General features: G+C 37.5%; 1 protein-coding gene across 1 annotated transcript in view; it reads right to left on the reverse strand.

The window, feature by feature from the left end:
• LOC117400156 (NPC intracellular cholesterol transporter 1-like) overlaps positions 1-21,095 on the reverse strand; it is a 29,896-nt gene that overhangs the window by 2,368 nt on the left and 6,433 nt on the right. The window contains exons 2-22 of the mRNA XM_033999614.3: positions 20,368-20,496; positions 19,378-19,490; positions 18,874-19,049; positions 17,937-18,104; positions 16,997-17,246; positions 15,402-15,484; positions 14,593-14,963; positions 13,739-13,965; positions 13,430-13,530; positions 12,008-12,110; positions 11,278-11,467; positions 10,740-10,922; positions 8,065-8,179; positions 7,835-7,962; positions 7,414-7,548; positions 6,425-6,514; positions 5,971-6,161; positions 5,680-5,795; positions 5,321-5,450; positions 4,797-4,997; positions 341-572 (exon numbers count right to left, since the gene is read on the reverse strand). Of these exons, the coding sequence (XP_033855505.3) occupies positions 341-572; positions 4,797-4,997; positions 5,321-5,450; positions 5,680-5,795; positions 5,971-6,161; positions 6,425-6,514; positions 7,414-7,548; positions 7,835-7,962; positions 8,065-8,179; positions 10,740-10,922; positions 11,278-11,467; positions 12,008-12,110; positions 13,430-13,530; positions 13,739-13,965; positions 14,593-14,963; positions 15,402-15,484; positions 16,997-17,246; positions 17,937-18,104; positions 18,874-19,049; positions 19,378-19,490; positions 20,368-20,496 (3,432 nt within the window). The remainder of the gene's footprint in view (positions 1-340; positions 573-4,796; positions 4,998-5,320; positions 5,451-5,679; positions 5,796-5,970; positions 6,162-6,424; positions 6,515-7,413; positions 7,549-7,834; positions 7,963-8,064; positions 8,180-10,739; positions 10,923-11,277; positions 11,468-12,007; positions 12,111-13,429; positions 13,531-13,738; positions 13,966-14,592; positions 14,964-15,401; positions 15,485-16,996; positions 17,247-17,936; positions 18,105-18,873; positions 19,050-19,377; positions 19,491-20,367; positions 20,497-21,095) is intronic.

A 21,095-nucleotide genomic window follows, 5' to 3' on the forward strand; every position in this document is an offset into this window, starting at 1 on the left:
CATTTCATAAACTGTCAATAAAGATTCTGCGTATTACTCCATATTCTGCACAGAAAAAGCATATTATGAAACCCAAGTTACTGTTATTTGTCACATGATTTTAGGAGGAGACAGCTGAGCAAAGATGTTTGTTTGTGTTTAGATGTTTGTTTCAGGGCTTGTTAAGGAAGTCATAAATAGATAAATGCATACATATTTTTCATATAGAGTGCACTTGAGACACCATATACAGTTATAAACATGAATGCTAGGGGTGTAACAGTTTGGTAAATATGCATCCACAGAAACTGCTTTTAGAAATCCCCACCCCCTGGTCCCTCTCCCTGGCTTTGCTCCTCACCATGACTAGGTTGACGAGCGAGACGGCATTCAGGCTGATGCTCCAGAGCCACATCACTCCAAACATGTTGACAATGATCATGGCGATAGTCAGGGCTACTATGACAGCTGACCAGACCTCAAAACCCAGCAGGACCGCGGTCACTATGAAGATAGCAGCCAGCGACACGCCCAGGTTGAAGATGGTGTCATTCACAATGGTCAGGTACTGATCATAGAACACATAAAACACGCTGCAGAGAGGAAACAAACCAACTTAAAATCACAACACAGTCAGCTGCACGCTCACCCTGGTTACCTCCCGCGGACCTTTACAGGCAGGCTGATGTTGCATTTGCAGTCAATGTAAACTGCATAGTTATTATGCAGCAGTTTATGAAACGTCCACACAAAAAGGGCTAGTAGCCCTGAGGGGTCTTCAGTCAGCAAATATAAATTTATATTGCCGATCAAAAATTGATTTTTAATTCAAAATGTATTGAGATAGTACATTATAGGAGGCTGTGTGGTCCAGTGGTTAAGGAAACAGGCTTGTAACCAGGAGGTCCCCGGTTATTATTATTATTTATTATTAATTTCTTAGCCGACACCCTTATCCAGGGCGACTTACAAGATAGCGCATTATTTTTACATACAATTACCCATTTATACAGTTGGGTTTTTTTTACTGGAGCAATCTAGGTAAAGTACCTTGCTCAAGGGTACAGCAGCAGTGTCCCCCACCTGGGATTGAACCCACGACCCTCCAGTCAAGAGTCCAGAGCCCTAACGACTACTCCAGAAACTGAGTCACTAGAAATTGAGTCCGAGGTCGTTAATGCATGCATTTCTCGTTAAAAAGCTTAATTGTCACAGGTCACCTACATCACTTCCTCTATCAACGACTAGATATGGGGAACTCGTTAATCAAGATGCATGTTAACCAGATCAAGAAAAATGAATGGAAGCAGGGCTTCGCTGTTACGGAAACAACTAGCGTATACGGAGGAGGCTCTCCCACCAGCAAGCAGCAGCCAAATGGAAATAATAAATAATGGGAATATCTACCGTATGCTGGGTATAATTTGTAAACTTCATTTAAAATTGTGCATTTTGTCATGCAGGATGTACATTTATTTAGCACACGTCACATATAAAATGCTGATTTATGATTATCTGGCGTGTGGGTAAAAATCAGACGGCACAGGTTAAAAATAAATACATAAATAAACAAATAAATAAAAGTTATAGTATAGTTAGCCAAAGCTTACTATATACAACTCTTTAATGTGCATTTTGCAATCTTTTTTGGTTAAAAAGAAAAAAAAAATACCGTAAGCCATCTATCTATATTGGTTGGAATTTATTTTCTTATGTTGACATCTACTTTTGTATGTATTTTTGTATGTACGATTGTAGGCTATAAATAAATACGTTTTAAGCGTCATTTGTGTTTGTAGTTGTTAGCTATATTATGCATGTATACCATGTATGTAACACTTCATTATATATTTATTGAGCTTTTAAAATTACAATAGAAAATTCCCTACTTAATACAGAATTGTATAATTAATTGTTCTTCGAATCATGCATTTTCTCTGGTACTCTCTGCTCGCCTCTGCGATAAATCAACTCAACATGATTAGAAGTAGCCACCGAACACTTACAGTATTATAAGAACATTTTACATGCATACAAACATGTGAAGGTGAAAGTGTACTTTGTACATAAAGTCAAAATCCATGTCAATGATCTCGATCACATTCCTAGTGGATCTGTGTGCCCTTGACGTCTGTTCTTTATTCTTATGTGGATAAGACATGGTGTTAAAAGCCAAGGAAACATTATTGTAATATCTAATATGCCGTTTTCTAACCAAGATTTCACTTGTATAATTTAAATAAAATCTACAGTAGAGGGCAGCTGTCATATACTTAGTGTTCCACTTTCCGAGTTATTCTGAATTTTACCGAAAAATTACAAGATTTTTTATTTTTTTATTTTTTTACTGATTCATACCTGATTTTTGTCTATTATTCAATACTTTCCCCGATACTATTTTCTTTGAAATGCACACATTATCACCCGATTATGTTGGCCAATCAGTCGGATTATTGTGGCAATTGCTGGGCGTAGTAACTACTAGCTTGTTCAAAAACTAAACTGAAATACTTAAAATATAATATTTTTAGTGGATGAAAAATGGGGAGAAAACGTAAATCAGTTTATGAATATTCAAAAGAAAATTAATGTTTCAAAGTATACAAAAAGCAAAAATAGCAGAAGTGGGTCAAAAATGAGGCAGATGATGAGTAGCGTTGCAAATACTGCTGCATTGAGGTACATGTTCACACTGACAATAAAAGAACATATTGAAAAATATGCAACACATTAAAACTAAAACAAGAAAGTGAACTGAGAGACAAGCAATCAGTTTGAGGCTTTTACGCACACTGTAATAAAGAGAGAGCGCAGAATGACTGTTAATGAGTTTGTCAAAGCGCTGTGCTTTCAATTTGTTCTGTCAATTTTCTTTTTATGATTTCAAGGCAAATAAACCTTGCTTGTTTTGTGCTGATGTCACGTTCATACCTTCTGCAGATACTAGCTCTGTCAGCACAGCGATTGCCCAAACATTTGCAAAGTACAAGGTAACATGGGAAAATGTGGCTTTGACTTGCACATATTCTGCTTCATCATACATGAAACCAGAACTGCTACGCATCATATTCCACGTGTAAAGTGTGTATACTGAGATTCCCCCCCCCCCCCCATTTTTACAGATGTTTCAATTAAAAACTATTTATTACCGATTTTATCCCTATTTTAAGTTAATATATGTAAAAAAAAAACCCTCAATTTAAAATGTTTTTAAAATAAAAAACGAAAATGCAGAACACTACATATAATGTATGTATGCAGAATTCAAATAGGCTACAGTTGCATTGATAATTTCTTGGTAGTAACATTACACTTCGTGCAAATAACGGTCTATCATTTTAGCAATAGAACAAACGTTCCGTAAGGTTACAAATGGTTAAAACAAGTGAATAAATCTCCTTCATAACCAAAGTATAGAAAAGGCTAAATATTTTCATAACTACAAATATTGAATTATCCAGGTTGTCTAAGAAATTAACTCTGGTCCTGTACATTCTCTCTCTCTCTCTCTCTCTGTATCTTCAACCGCGGTCTGTTAAATTTCTGTTTCAAGGCAAGTTATATACTGTTTCGTTAATTAAAACCCTCCTTTTCCAAGTGCAAATTAACTCCTGATAAATTATGACAGTTAACACGGATTCCCACGCAAACAAAAGAAATAGCCGTAAGAAGCACTGCTCGTTAAGATATTAACATTATTTCGTAAATCAACATAATTTCGGAAATCACATTAGGACGATTATTTAACAACGAAATCGGCATAACGACCGCTTGAAAATGCCAAAATCAATGCTACATACCGATTTCTTGATTAGCACTGGAGTTATCATTTACGACCTTTTGAAAATCCTACCCAGTGTGGTTTATTGATCTATTTTCATTTATTGGGCTCCTAGGTTAAAAAATAAATAAAATCAGATGTCCACAGTATCAATGCATTGGAGTTTCTTTAGGGCATTTAATCCTGCCTGTAACAAGAGATGTTAAGACAACACAGGTATTTAGTTCCACCTCCATAAGATCAACGGAACCGCCAACATCTCCTAAATTAAACTAAAGCCTCACACAAACTAGTCCAATAGAAATCAATTATTTACAAAGAAGTTAAACAATACTAGTAAAAAACATGAAAAGTTCCAAATAAAAGTGTGTATCAGCCACAACCCAGTCACATGGAACAAATACCACCTGCTGCAACGCCCTTGTTTTTAACTCTTCAAATGACTTCTTTGTAGCATGTTGTCAGCAGCACACTTTTTATTGCTGTAAACCCTTCAGGGTCTTCTTTATCTAATCAGCTTAGCAACCGATTTATGATCGCAAAGAACGCGACAGAGTTGCTTCTACCAAGGACCATTTACTAGAGTGTAAAGCAGTTGCTGCAGCAGTACCTCTGAAACACAGTCATCAGTGTAAGACAATGGTCTACAGTAGTGGATTTCAACTTTGGTCTTCAGATACCCCCTAACAGCCCAGGATTGTGTCTCTCCAACCTCCAATTTATTGTAGGACATAAAATAAGTAACTTCTATTGGTAACACTGTTTGAAATGTGTGTCTACACCTTTAAATTCCTGAAGTGAGAATGAGAAAGGTGAGTGAGACTTGTAAGCAAGACAAAACAGCTGCACGATGTCCTTTTGCTGTGTACACCTCTTGATACAGTGTACTCTCCTCTAACATTGCCTTTTGAACCAACTTATTATGAAGTAATACACAAGCCTTACATTATGTAAACTCATAACTACTATGTAACTGCCAATACATTATACTGGTAATAATAATATTAATCTAAAAAAAAAATAACACAGCGTTTACCTGTAAGGAAAGACCCGATAGTCTTTGCCTGTGAGCCCCATAGATTCAGTTATGTTATCTGCTAAACTGCGTGCCTTCTTCATTGCGTCTATGAAGTCTGGGGAGGTTTTCAGTACAGTGTGGTAGGTCATGAAGTAGCTGGCTCCTACATCTGTTTTATTGTTTATCAGGTCAATTGCAGAACTATATGCTGCATGGCCCCTGCACCAAGCAATACAAAGAAAGAGCATTAGAGCAAGCAATCAATCATGTTCGCTTGGTTCATTCATATCCAACATTCCAAGGGTTAAAAAACACATTTCACCATTCAAAGGTTATCAGGAGTTATCTAGTGCCAGAAAGTCTCAATCAATGAAAAAAAAAAAAAAAATCTATTTTTTGTACATTTCTTCTATAATATTAGCCCTAACATATTTTAAAATGATAAGCCTTAAAATAAGATTACTACTGAGCAACTGCATGGTTGATCAAAACCACTGTAGAAATGAAACGCATGGAATACTGATGGACACTCATGAGCGTACCCTTTTCCACATTTGGGGTTGGGATTATCAGACAGGAACATCGGCAAAAACTCCATGAAGTCTTCTCCTTGCGGTCTCTTCTTCCCCTCATCAGTCAAAGGGCGGCAACGGACACAGGACGAGTTTACCACTAGAAGAGGAAAAAGACACCATTTTAAAAATGACTTTTTTTATTCATATGACAACAAAAGCATGCATGAAAAAAGAAACTCAGAAGTGCCTCAAAACCAATTACCAGCTGAAGCTTTATGTTTGACAGAAGTTTGGGAAGGTAACAGATTGTTTCCTATCACTGACAAGTGAAACTAACAGTGCCTTTGATCTGTAATAAATAGACTGTTTCCCATATAAATGTTTACCTGAAGCATTGCAAAACTGTACTGTAGTGTTGTAATATCTGCAGCAGGTTGACTGGGGTTTAACCCAGTCGAAGTAATCATCAATCCAGGAGGAGGGGGAAAAGCCAATTCTTGTGCTGGAAGATAAAGAAAATTAGCCATCAAGAAGAAAACAAGAAACAGATCTCTTTTTTGGAGTGCTGTCTTTAACACGCCACTAAAGCAATCTTAGTGAATCTTTCTTTTGGTCCCTATACAATGCAAATGGATTTTTGCATAAGCTCACAGGGATATGATTTTCTGAATACTTACTAGTTGTCGATCTCTGCAGCCGTGAAGACCTGCTGTACCAGAGAGTTATTGTTGCAGCCAACTCCCCCACACACCATATTCTGTCCCTCCAGTGAAGTGTAGTTGTGGCCTTCCTCTACTACAAAGTACACTGGCGGGCCAGAGTGGAGGTATGTGCTTAAGGACTCAAAATAATCCAGCACATATGAATCCTACAGAGAAAAGCACAACAGGGTGTTCTTTTATCCATTACAGAGATTTAAGGAGAAGGTAAAATGATGCTGCCGACCAAATTGAACACACATGAAAAGAGAATAATCACTGGGAGTGTTTTTTATACCCTGCTATAAGTTAATAAAAATATTGGTTCACATTGCCAAAGTATTTCATAAATTAGTAATCTGTTATTATATAATGAAAATGAATAATGCCATACTGTACTGCATTTGTATTTGTTAATTTAGATTTCACCTACATCAGGCATTGAGAGTTTCTGGTCCAAGCCAATCTCCACTTTGTTGACCACAGCAATACTAAAGGACAAAATTCCAACAAACAATGCTACCTGCAAGAGACAACAAAACATGGCATTTACAGTTGGAACAAACATCCTGTACAGTACACCCTGAAGGTCTTTTCTGAAAATCTACTCACTAGATTTTAGCAGCTTAATGAAAATTGTGAAAAAAAAAAATTCAATAGTTTATACCTAAACCTCTTTTTTTAATATTAAAAGAACTACTGTATTCATGTGGCTAAATTGATCCGTGCTATTTTAAAAGCATATGGCTACTATAGAAAGTTTCATATCCTCTTTCTGCCAGCCAGGCATGACCAAAACAAGACTAGCTGAAAAGCTGAAGTAATCTAAACACTTACACCTAAACATACATGCCAGGTGGAGTTGTGTTCTAATAAAATGGCAGTAGTGCACACCAGCACACCCGTTTTAAGGCATGTTGTATCTGGATGTCTGGTTATGCTGATACATGTAGACTTTTCAGGGCTGCCCAAGGCATCTGTATATATATCTGTATAACTGGACGTCATACTCCAAATGCAGAATAACTTGATGTTCATAAACATGTACATTCAGACTGAATGATTGATTGAATATAAAAGCAGAGTGGTAAACACCACTGCGTTTTTAATTTTGCTTTGCTTTTCAAATAAAATAAACTATGCTGTTTACAACATCGACTGTATATCTTGAAAAGTATTATATAAAAATACACCCATACAAAAAAGAAGAGCAGACTGCCGTAAACATCATTCTTTCAAAGAAAGTATGGTAAGCCTTCAGAAATTGTAACAAAGTCAGACCAAGACAGGTCTGTGTTGGTACTTTGCAGATGTTGACTGAAGCCAGGACTCGTTTAAAAGCTCAAAGAATGACTCATAATAATCAAGCTAGCACATGGGTTTCTAATAATATTTTCCTTCACGTCCGGTCTTAAAACTTACCACAATAGGCCGCACCCACTCTTTCAGTATGAATGGGGCATAGAGGGTTTTAAAAAACCAGAAAAGAAATCCATCAGATTTTTCTTCAGTGCCCTCCTCCTGTTTCAGGCAGCACAGAATATCCAAGCGATTGCTCTGTCAACCACAAAATATGGAATATATATATATTCAATATTTAATGCTGTAAATTGCCAAACAACAGTAAACCTACTTTCTTTAATTTATCTGAAACGTGTATTTGAATTGCACCGCAAATATATAAAGCTGGTTCATGGTGGAGTGCAGTTACAGTACTAGCTAATAAATTTAACCTAACTCCTTCCAGCAAGTAATATCTATCCATTACAATTCGTTCTTTAGACTTGCTTCTAGAGAGCCCTATGTTTGTGGGCTCGGTTTTCTGCCTGTTTGACTGTCTCACCTCCTGTCGCTTGATGTCCAGACCCAGCAGGCTCACAAAGCATGTGATTTGAAGCAGGAAGTCAATAAACACTGCCAGCCCCGCAAACAGGGAAAAGGTGCGCACGGCAGGCATGGTGGATAACGCACCTAAACAAGAAATTCAGTTCAAAACGAGAAAAAAACTAAACAAGGGAGAAGTGGGGAGTAATTTGCTACATTCGACCACAGTGGTGTAATGAGTGCTCTTACCCAGGAAGAAGGCAACAGTCTCAGAGAATGAGGACAACAACATACTGGGCGCCACATCGCCAAGAATTCTACCAATCTGCTGGTGAAGCTCCTCCTGAGACAACCGCTCATCTCGCTAAGGAGGAAACAACAGTTACTGAATGACTAGAAAGACATGGTCGCTCTGTGTTAGAAATTACATACAGTCAACCTCATTTAACTCGACACCCAACGGGGATGCCATTTAGTGTCGAGTTAACCACGGGTGCACATGAGTCATGGCATTAACATGCATATAACAAGCAGAACTTGCACGTTTACAGTATTTACAAGTTTATTTTTAATTAAATGTCCTTAGGAAAATGGTTGAAAGAACTGCAGTGCATGAATCAATTACAGTATACAGTACTGTACAAACTCGGTACAACTCGTATAGTTTGATTGAAATAAGAATTAATAAAATAACTACAGCATTATTTTTACGAAAACAATCCAACTACAAACTATGAACAAACTGTTACTATACTTTTAGGTATTGGCTTGCACGGTCTAATTTGATGGCTTAAACAGCAAAAAAGTTAACAAATGTGCATTATACAGAAGTATTATTATTATTATTATTATTATTATTATTATTATTATTATTATTATTTCTTAGCAGACGCCCTTATCCAGGGCGACTTACAATTGTTACAAGATATCAGATTATACACATTATTTCACATTATACAGATATGACATTATTTTTTACATACAATTACCCATTAATACAGTTGGGTTTTTACTGGAGCAATCTAGGTAAAGTACCTTGCTCAAGGGTACAGCAGCAGTGTCCCCTACCAGGGATTGAACCCACGACCCTCCGGTCAAGAGTCCAGAGCCCTAACCACTACTCCACACTGCTGCCCTAAAAAATCAAACATTGTCAATTGTTTCGCATGCAAAAACACACGCTTTGAAATATCTACTGACAAGCTTGTTATCCCAAATAACCTGAGCTTTAAAGCCAATTGAACAAGAACTAATTTTTCGCTTCACTCGTTATGACACTGTAACCAGCTGCACTAGGTAGTTGCGAATGAATGAATGAATGAATGAATGAATGAATGAACGATCCGTTTCCAGTCAGAGGTCAATCACGTGAAACGACAGTATCGAGTTATTCACTAGTCTTTAATAGTTTTTATCCCTTCGGTACCGGTAATAAGTGTCGAGTTACAAGTAAAGCATGGTGTCAAATTAAAAAATTAAAAGGAGGCAGGATGCATATATTTTATATATGATAGAGTGCCTGCGGGTCTGCAGTGGAGCCATTCAGATCTGTGTTGTCTTCCGGCACTATAGGTCTGGTGGCTTCGCTGTGGATCAGCAGTGTGAAAAATGACGAATTGGCAGGAACACGTTTCGGAGGACGCGTGTTCCAGCCGCCGTTTCCCGAGTCGGCGGGGGAGGAGGGGTTGCGAGCGGTGAGTCGAGGATACAGATAAAAATTGGGCATACAAAATTGGGGAGAAAAACCAGGATAAAAAATTGTCGACAACTATATTTATAATAAATAAATAAATAAATAAATAAATAAATAAATAATATACATTTGTATTGTACTGGTCCACAAGTGCTTGACTGGATTCAGAACTTGTGATAGTTTGAGTAATGGACCAAGGGTCTTGATGCTTCTACCCCATTGTTGAAACATTTAATCAAAATCAGCACTTACTGCTATGGGCATTACTATAAAAAATATCACAATCAAGCACTTGTTGATCAATACAATACAAATGTATTTTTATATAACACCCTTCACCCCATGTACTCGCCTCGCTCAGTAAGGCTAGCTCTCACCCTGTGTGGCACCTTTTATTTGTAGTTTTTGTACTGTGTTTTATTTTGTCTTTTGTACAGTCTTCTGTATGTGTCCTCTGTGCGTTACCACCGCTAGTAGCATCACATGACCCGTTTGTTTACTTTCTGTTTTTTGGTTAATAAATCCTGCGCGCCTGTGCCGGCATTTCAACTCCATCTCCAACTCCATCCATGTGTCTCTGTCTTGCAATGCCGTTACCCACACGTGACACGAGTACCTTGTCACAACACCGTTTAAATGTTGATCAATGTGAAGGAATCTTCATAAAAGTACTATAGGTTGATGTTCAATTAAAATTTGCCATTTTGTCATTATTCTGATACAGAAATGCCAAACCCTATTATAGTGAACACGCTGATATAACAAACATTTCTCCAGGTCCCATGGGGGTTCGTTATAGTGAAGTTAGCCTGTATGTATGTGTGTGTGTATATATATATATATATATATATATATATATATATATATATATATTCCAGTTACAACCAATTATATAAAAGCACATTCAAAAAAGTAAGTTTACAATTTAGACTTAAACTTCAAGCAGAAAAGGCTGATGATCTGATCTGTTGAGTGACAAAATATATCCCTATTATATTATAATATTGTAGATTCCAAGTTGTTTGGAGTGGGTGTCAGTACTTACAGTACAACAAAACTTTGAAATTAAACATTTATAAAGTAGTAACCGTACTTTCGGACAGTTTGAATGAGTATCAAATACTGTACTTATGGGCACTACTGTGTTTAACAGGACAAATGCAGAGTAAAAGGCAAAATAAACTGGTTGTAGATTTGAGGAGATAATTATGATAGATTTTAAAATCAATACCTGATAGGTCTGGACAATAATGAATATATTGTCTACACCAACAGCCAGCACCAAGAACGGGATAACTTCAATGACAATGAGTGTGAGGGGAATTCCTGCGTAACTGAAGATACCGAGGGAACAGGCAACAGAACTGAGCACAATGAGGATACCAGCAATCCCCAGGGAGATTTTAGAGTCCACCTGACAAAGAAGAAAAAATACAATTAAATAAATAAATGTTTACTATTTTATCTGTCACATTTGAAAGGCAGGAAAGCACTTGTGAGACCATGCAGTCTCCTATACAACATGGTCTCAAATGTACATTCTGAAATGCAGCAACTACATTAAAACATGCACCTCTCTGTACTAAGTACTTCTCACTAACTTTAACTGCATGCTCAAGTAGCATGCTTTCAGCATGAGAGGCATCAGCAAGAAACCTTTACGTTACAAATGCTTGAATAAAACCTGAGGATTAGAGAAGCGTCTGCTCCAGTATGAAGCTTACTCACAGATGAACACAACTGAACATAAATAAATAGGCCTCACGCACCAGCAGTCTGTGACAGCTCTTGATGTGTCCCAGGGCAATGGATATGTAGGCAAACATAATGGCGTAGCTGATGACAATGGTGCTGACATCACTGCTGCTTTCACGGTTTATTTCATCTTCAATACTCCTCTCAGAATTGAAAGAAATGGTCAGGTTGGGATTACTGTAATTCTTCACAAATTTGACAAACCTGACAAAACAATGTAGGAGGAGGTTAGTTGGATATTCTCATTGGCAGTATGTAGTGAATCCTTTTTTAAGTATTATTTATTTATTGTTTAGTTTCCCTCCCTCCTGTCTTTATTCTAGTGGACCACAGGACACCGTTCAAAATGAAGTGGAGATAAGACAGAGGGAAGGAGACACTTCTTCACACAGAGCGTGCAGAGTGTATGGAATGGGCTACATAGTCATGCTGTTGAGGCAGAAACACTTGAAACTTTTAAGACCCAACTTGACTGAGATCAATCAGCTACCAGGAACCGGACACGCTTAGATGGGCCGAAAGGTTGTTCATAACTGTTCTTATGTTGTGGGGTAAAGTGAAGGCCCATGGTCAAACACTGAATCAGTAACAGGATAGGATTTGTTTTCATTATATCACAGCTTTAATTCTTTGACATATAAGACTAAAATATAAGCCTGAATATCCTGAACTGTGAAAGGGGTCCTAAAACATGTTTTCACATTTCTCCAGGCGTCCCAGTTGTATTTCTTAAAGAAAACATACTCTTTCTCCCAGGCCAGGGCTTTGTTCAGTTTCTCTGTGTTATTGTGGTAGTTGTTCACAGGGAAGGTGATCACCAGAGCTGTAGCATTGTTGTAATTGTCACCTGCAACATTGAAATCAAGAATTAGTCGGTTGCTTCGTTTAAAACATTTAATGTACGACTAGGAAAATCTACTAGGAATTTAGCAACAGTGAAAGACCTGGCTCAATTAGAATTACAATTACAGCATAATTGTTTGCTGACATTTCAATTACATGCTATTTTGTTCAATTACAAGTAGTTACAAATATGCTGCAGTAATTGCAATTATTATTATTATTATTATTATTATTATTATTAATTAGCCATTTAGCAGGCGCTTCTATCCAAAGTGACTTACAGGAGGACTAGGGGGTGAACTATGAATCATCAACAACTGCTGCAGTCACTTACAATAGGACCTCTGTTTTACGTCTCATCCGAAATATCTCTAAAAAGTAACAAATAGCTCCACACATTAACATGTTTGCTCTGTTTATTCTACCAAGCAGTAATCACAGGTACAAATACAGAAACATACATTATAACGTTTTTCCAAACAAATGGGGTCACTAAAAGTGGTTGAAAATACGAGAAGAATGTTTGCTCTATGCAAAACACAACATGGAACTGTGAATGATTAAGCTTGGAAAGGTGTAATTGAAATGTCAATTATATTGTAACTGCAATTACACAGATGTGCAAAGGTTCAACTACAATTACAAAACTAAAGATGCCGGAATGATAGAAACGGAGACTGTTAGAGTATGAGCTTCTACCTCACCCTACTTATTCAATTAGCATCTCCCATACACTGTGTTAAAGGATTTGTGCCTAATAAAAGTAATCAAACCAGAACATCAGTTTCTGCCCAGCAGACGGTCCAATATTAAACGTTTGTTTCATCTGTAGACTTAATTTTGTACCCAATTAGCGATTGATCAATTGTAAATTTCCCTATCATACTTCCTTCTGTTAAGGAAGTACTTATGAAAGAAACACTGTTGAGAAAATGATCATGTGACTACAGTATACTGATGAGCTATCATCTTTATCTACTCGTCACCAATTACTGTAAAAACCAGTGTATAAGTCGGCCCCCTCTTTTTGAGACAATAATTTCAGGAAAAAGCCTATAGGTCACACCGGTGTATAAACCACTCCTTCATTTTTAGGACTTATACAAAAGGTTTTTACAGTAGATGCCATTTTTACTTCAGAAATACTTTTGCATGAAACAAACATGAATATTGGGCCTCATGCTGGGCACAACTGATTTCAGGTAATAAGGTCTTAATTATTTTAAAAGGAATAAGTTCCTACCCAATCCTACCTGCTTTGAAATCAGAGCTCCTTATATTTAGTCCAGATACAACCAGAAAGACTGTAAACATTAAACTTACTGTCATAGCCTCCCAGAACCACCCAAGGGAAGATTGGCCCACCATAGGTACCCAAGCAAGGGTCATGGAGCATACTAGTATCATTTAGAGAAGCAGGAGCCCTGAAAACAAAACCCAGTAAGAAAAAAAACACTTTCATATAGAGCTTATTTCTTATTATAAACATGGTTAATTTCAACTAGCTTTATAAAAAATATGAACCTGAGAAAATGACACTGTGCATTTACTGTATCAAATCAATGAAAATCTATGCTGGTGCACTAAGAAAGCTAACACACATAATTAGAACTTTATATCTGATCAACCTACTTGACACAGTAGAGGAAGTGGGTATGGTAATCGGCAAAGACCCAAAAGCCATCCCCAACACTGTGATCCAAAACAGAGTGGCTGTTCTGGAAGTAGTTCAGGACACTCATAATAGTGCAGTTATTGTTATAGGGGGCAAGAGGTGCCAGGCAGATATCACTCAACATAACAGTCTCATTCTCATATGTGGCTTCTATCTTCTCAATGTCATCCTGAAGGTCCAGCACCTGAAACAAGGCCCAGACACAGAATTACAGTGTGGAAGGTTTACCCTGTGATTACATCATTTCTATATTGTGGGCCCTCGATTGTACTAGATTGTGAATTTGGCACAATAAATGAGTCTCTGTGTAAATGGTACTGTTTAGTTTACTGCAGTTAGTGTACACATTTAAAGAAATGTGTTCTCCATCCATAAATACAAAACATAAAAAAGAAAATAGTATTGCTTTTTCTTTTACTCATATACACATACTTGCAAAAGTGAAAGCCCTGCTTCTTGTGCTTATCATACAAGTTTCCCAAGTTATGTTTTTTCTTGCACACTAATGAAATGTTACATTCGGTAAACATCTAAGTCTGTATGACCCAAGTTTACAGTCTTCGTATTTACACAGCACTTGTCATGTGACAACTTTAAGGTAAGACGTCACATGCCTCCCATTGATGATAAACAATTCACGACATCACCTCAGAACAGCTGCACAAACCAATCAGCACATCAAAATGACATCCACAGATGCTTTTACTGTGAGAAATGCTTTTAATGCATTAAAAAAGGGGTCTGGACACAACATAGGGTTTTTACAGGTTTCCACCTCTTTTTTGGTCTACAAACCACCATTGTTAATTACCTGGTGCAGGATACTTATGTCCAATGGAGGGCCAAATGGTACATCTGATCCTCCAAAGTAGGGCGAGTATATTGTAACTTTGCTTTGTGGGGCAGTAATAATGAGCTGCTCTGTGCGGAAGAAGGGCCCAAAGTGCGAGTCAAAGTAGTCTTTTTCTTTGCGTGCTTGGCTGTTGGGAGATGACCAGATATCCACGGGGTTGGTGGTTATCTTCATATAAACCAGGCCAGAAGAACAGATGGCAATGAAGATCAGCGTGCACAGTACGACAGGCAATGGGTGCCGGACGCAGAAGGACCCCCAGTTGGTAAAGATGAGCCGTAAGAAGTTCTCAAATCTCTCACCGATGGTTTCACAGCACGAGGTCTGACCTGTGAAAAAGATAGACATCCACCAGGGAGAATGAATCTGGGAACACACACACACTACAGTAACTGGTTACAGTAAGGAAGATGCCAAGAGGACTTCTCCTCGTAGCTCTGCAAATGTACTTCAATCCTGACCGGAATCCTGGCCTCTCAGTGCTAACCGACTGGCAAGCAGACATTGGCAATTGTGCAGGATTGTGTGCTGTTTTTTTGATGTGGACCAATACATACATTGTTGGCTCTTTTGAGACTTGCTAACCTCATTTTGCCCACAGGGTTGAAAGACAGTAAAGCTAATATAAACTAGCCTGCTACACCAACTTTCTAATAACTTTACAATTCGATTGTCTGGTTTACTTCAGGTTTTACAGGATACATTTATTTCTAAAAACAAGACATGACTGCAGCATCTCATTATCACAGACAAAAAGGGTTGCCCACCTTGATGTTCACGGTCTCTGTTGACTGAATTAAGAGAATTGTTGTCGAGAATAGGTCCGTACTCCGACATGATTAATCTTTTTCTGCAAGAGAAGGCAAATATACATTTATAATACCAAATTAAAAGCAAGAACTGGTGAATAGATGAAAGGCCAATTAATTGGTTGTCTTTTTTTAATTTATCAAAATTTAATACATTTTTAAGTAATATACATAAAATCTTATAATACAAGCATATTCTCAAATATATAACAAATATAAACCAACATAGCATTAGCTTCAGTGAGAATTATTACAGAATGGGAATAGCATGATTAAAAAATGGTTTAACATTTGTTAATTCACTGTAGTAAGCCGACTGTATTAGATCATACAGTAGATCTATTTTTGTAATTCATTTAAAATGTTCCTTTATCTGTCTGTTTGAGCCTCTCCAGCTGTAATACATACAGAATTAGATGTTTCCATTCTGTGAAAGTTGGACATTTCTCTCCTTTCCAGTATTTAAGGATTCACTTTTTTAGTATCAAAAGAAAAATAGCTTAAGACAATATCACTTCTATTAAACAGCATCCCACAAGATGTTACACCCAAAATGCACAAGCTAGGTATCACTGTGGCCTTACTTTGTAAATCTCAGAAACACATACATGAATGTGTTGCCATATTTCATTAATTATTATTATTTTTATTATTAATTAATTAATTAATTTTAAATTCTCCCCCCAAAAATAAGAAATAAATCTTGCCTGAAAGATGTATGCTAGTTCAAGGTTTCATATTAAAGTAATTGTAGCTAACAAAATATTTCTAGTCTTACCTCTTTTGCATGTCAATAGCTAAATCCTCAAATGTGCACTTTTGAAAGAAACACGTTATACCAAATGTATTTTGCTTTTAAAACATGCTATCTGGTACTACACTAGGCTAAAGAAAGTTCTCAGTGTATATGCCTTATTCTCAGGGTATTTGTTACACTTGCACTTTCTGGGTCATTTCACCTCTTCTGGATCAACGGATGTTACTGGGTTAAAGCATGTCAGCCAATAGAGGAAGCAGCTGGCTGGTTAATGACAGAAAAGAAGCCACTGAGAGGAAGGGGACAAATCGCCTTCCAGGTGAACCGACCAAGCAAATGAAACACTAAGTGAAAGCCTGTCTTGCAAACTGAGATTTTAATGAAGTGTTTTATTGTACAGTATATCATGTTTTAAAATTATTAAAATAAGTGTGTCTCTCAATTCTTTAAAATTGCACTTGACACTATATAACAGATGTATGTGTGCAACAGGTATGATTTTAGGATTTATTTTGTCAGTTGCAATCATTTTAAAAGGTATTAAGTAGTAATCATTATTTGTTTAGTGTCCCCATTCAAAATCCATATCTGTCTTGTCAGTCTGTCAGACTCTACATGGCTAACACCACAGCTGCCTCCTATAGACCTTTAGAATTGCAATTGGGTATAATCCAATAAACTGCCGATTTTATGGTCTGAGATTATGCTTGTTCACTGCTTTTAATCTCCTCTCATGCTGGAAAACTCAACCTCCGAAACAGTACGAAGATGAACAAGAATGAAAAACCATACTTGCCTGTAACACCAAGCTCCCAGGACTGCGCCGATGAAAATCAGGAGAAACACCATGTAGGAGATCCACATGATCACCACCATGGCATCCAAGCCAAATATTGTCCATGGTGTTGGGGGAGGAGGCGGTTGAGGCTTGGGTCCACAAACAAGAGAACAGTCTTGGCAGCTGCAGGGCCCAGAACTGCCGTCCGCGGATTCATTACAGCCTTTTGTAGCATCGTTCATAGGACTCATTCCTTCAACTGGGAGATCTGCAAAGAAAACCCCAGCTTCAATTAGCATTGGATTAATTCCTTCAACTGGGAGATCTGCAAAGAAAACCCCAGCTTCAATTAGCATTGGACTCATTCCTTCAACTGGGAGATCTGCAAAGAAAACCCCAGCTTCAATTAGCATTGGACTCATTCCTTCAACTGGGAGATCTGCAAAGAAAACCCCAGCTTCAATTAGCATTGGACTCATTCCTTCAACTGGGAGATCTACAAAGAAAACCCCAGCTTCAATTAGCATTGGACTCATTCCTTCAACTGGGAGATCTGCAAAGAAAACCCCAGCTTCAATTAGCATTGGACTCATTCCTTCAACTGGGAGATCTACAAAGAACACCACAGCTTTAAAAGAGGTTATTATTGCTAAAGGTGCCTCAACTAGCTATTTTAAGCTATTTAAATTTAAATGTTCCTTGTCAGGGTATGAATACTTTTGAATTAGCATTTTTTGAGTTTTGCAAAAAAATTGCTGAAATAAATAATTGTAGACAGTTATTTCTTGAAACTTTTTTTCCCTCATCCATAAAAGCAAAACTTCTGCTACAAAAGATTGTTCCTAACTTCCTATAGTCATTTGTTTTAGCGAAATTTCTAGAAATTATAAATTTCCATTGAGGTATGTAAACTTTTGACTACAATTGTATATATTTTTAACTTAATCAGATTTCTTACCTGAAAAGATGGGATTGATTGGAAATGGCGTCTGTGAATTTGTTACGCTGAACAGGTACTGGATCCAGTTAGTGGCATTGCAGTCTTTGGCATCTTTCCCACACAACAGCCCCAATGCTTTGTCATTACTAGAAGGAGCCTCAACGTCTTTGCAGGCATTATACATAGCTAGCAAAGAGCAAGAGAAAATGCATTAAGAAACCAGGTTTTAAAAACTAAAAGGGTGTGTGACCAACATGGCAAATCGAACCCAATATGCTCTCACAAATAGATAAATTTTACTAGCCAGTGGGTGCTTTGGGGGAATGCTTTGTTATAACAATCAGCAATTGAAAAAAAGTTTGCATCTCAAAGTTTCAAAGATGTATATAGTAGTTAGGTTATAAGTTGGAAAAACAACACGGTTACAACTTCAAAAGTTAAAAAATATATAAACCGCATTTTTATGAGAATCTATTCAGAATCACCACATTAAAAACTCAAGAGATAAATCCCAAATTCTAATTGCTGAAGCGTGTTCCTTCACTTTACAAACACTTTTAGTATTAACACGCCTACACTACATAAAAAAAAGTCTCTCTAGGAAGACAGAGGCATGCAGTTGGCCTTTTCACTCTTAGTGAGTTCATAACTAGTGACTAAGGCCATGGCTAAATACAAGGTGTACGGAGCAGTCATCAAGAAATCCTTCACTTTGCTCATTACGTTTAAACTAGTGTAAATTATTCGTCAGAGGTGACAGGTTATCAAAAGACAAAACCATGACTTCTTGCCTAATACTCTGCAACAGTTATTCATACACTCCAGACTGGTATTTCAGACACTCCAGACTGGTATTTCAGACACTCCAGACTGGTATTTCATACACTCCAGACTGGTATTTCAGACTATTATGCCAAAGAACCGTGATTTATTTTTTTTTTCTTAGTTTCCTCACCATTTGTAAATGTGCTTCCAATGTAATACTGTACTGCAGTGACACTGGTTTTGTTTTCTTTTGTGACAGGATCCACGTAGGGCTCAAAATCTGTGGCATTAACAAAATCACTCTGACGAGGACTGCATGTTAACTCACAGAACAGGTTCATTAAGTTATAGAAGCAAGATGGACACCTGACAAGGAGAAAGAAACAAAGATTCAGAATAGTTTCCACAATAAATTGCTATTATCATCAGTGTGAGGGCAACCATTATTACCAGTTACTTTTACCACCAGAGCTTGCATGAGGGGTTAAAGTCATGTATCTTGTTTTCAGGTTTAATAAGGCTCATTCACCTAGTAATGCAACATTATCAATGCTGACTTTTGTACACAAGCCTGTGACCACAGTGGTTCTGCCATCAGATGATCAATGAAAGTATGGTGAGGGTATAGTCAGCTTTAAACTGGAATGCAATATATGCATCACCCCCCATTATCTTCCCTTTGGGGTGACGGTACCTGGAGAGAAACTGGAGAGGAAGCTGAAGATTTCCTTTGAGGGTCTTAAGTTGTTGAACATCACAACAGAGACTAACATTGCCAGTGCCATTCAAAAAATCTGGGCACAGTTCCTACAAGAAATACAAAAACATAATGCATTCTAATGAATTAAGGTTTCAGTCATGTTATTGTCAAGTGATTTTTCATACCTTATAAAAAACATGTGTCCATTGTATAGTTTTGTGTTTGAATCACTATAAAGGATGTACACTACTATAGATAATAAGGGGTCTTAAGATTCTTCAGTAGCAGTAGGTGCGTGTTTCACTGCAGCGCATTCTTGCTCCATTCGACTTCCTTGTGCACAAGTGTGCAAGAAACATTACTCGGCATGCACAATTCAGTAGCCTAAAGCAAAGACGACAATCACATGCAAGAACGAGGTGTTGTCCCACATGCAAGGCAAATTACACAAAGAACTTTAGAAGAAATGTTTTACTGCAGCAATACAAAATGTGAGATCATTCTCATTTAAAAAAAAAGAAATGTTTCTGATTTGTACATGCATGCATGCATACAAAGCATTAAATAAAGACGCAAGTCAGTAACAAATAAAAAAGTATTGTTTAGTTTGCAGAAGAAGAAAAAAAGTCTGTATCCTCCAATGTGTCAAGACTGCAAATCTGAAAATGACAATGTTCTCTGTCCAGTAGTATTAAGACACTGTGTGGCAGGTAAAAACAGAATTTTTCAACTTGTTAAAACTAAAAATGTTTTTTTTTTTTTTTCTGTGAGCAAAACCAAAGTCGTCACCATCTGAAATGGTGAATGAGATACAGCATAAGCAGTTGAGGTAGCAAAGGGTTAAAGAGAACACACTGTATGCTGCCTTCATGTAGATGCTTAACAGCGTCACACTACTTCTTACACGTGTGTGTGTGTGCATTTGTGTGTGTGTTTTAGCACTTCTGTGGTTTGGGTTAGGCGGGGATGTCTAAAGTTCCTTACCTGCACCAGTTCATAACCCTCCTGGACCAAGGGCTGAGGTGGCCCTGTGTAGTTGCAGTTAAACTTCTTCTCCTCTGTATTTGGGACTGTCTGGCACTCTCCATACCACACGCAATGCTGAGCCTGGACCTGAAATGAGACATGGGGATACAGTTCAGGAACGACAAGAAAACTCACTACTATACAGTGCAAAACATTCTCCAAAGAATGGGGAAATAATGAAAAGCAAACAGAAAGCTCTGTGTTTTGGATTCAAGCCTGGTGGATTACAATATGTAGTGTACAGTACTTGTGTATTTCTAGGAGGTAGTCTGGGCGTTCTTTCGTATTGTATTCATCTACACGGAGCCCCGTTATTAATGCAATCCATGTGCTCCTGCTGCGCACAGGCACACAGGCACATTTACATCATTCCAATAATACATTTGTTAAAGCATTGAGTGAAATGATTTTAAACCACCTCTTTTTAACTTGCAACATCATCTCTCAAGGCATTGTCTTTTTAAAAGGCACCATTTTATTTCTGGGGGAAATTCACATAGTTACAGCCTTTTCTTTGTAAGCCATCCCAGCAGTCCACATTAGGAGAGGCGAGACCTTGAGCCAAAGGCACAGAAGGTTGACATGCAAATACATGGTGCCTTCACAAACATCAATATGCTTCCTTAACTTGTTGTGTTTCTGTAAAGCATTAAACTACACCCATTAAACAGTTTAGTTTATCATAC

The sequence above is a fragment of the Acipenser ruthenus genome, chromosome 4 (assembly GCF_902713425.1).
Source record: "Acipenser ruthenus chromosome 4, fAciRut3.2 maternal haplotype, whole genome shotgun sequence".
Lineage (NCBI taxonomy): Eukaryota > Metazoa > Chordata > Actinopteri > Acipenseriformes > Acipenseridae > Acipenser > Acipenser ruthenus.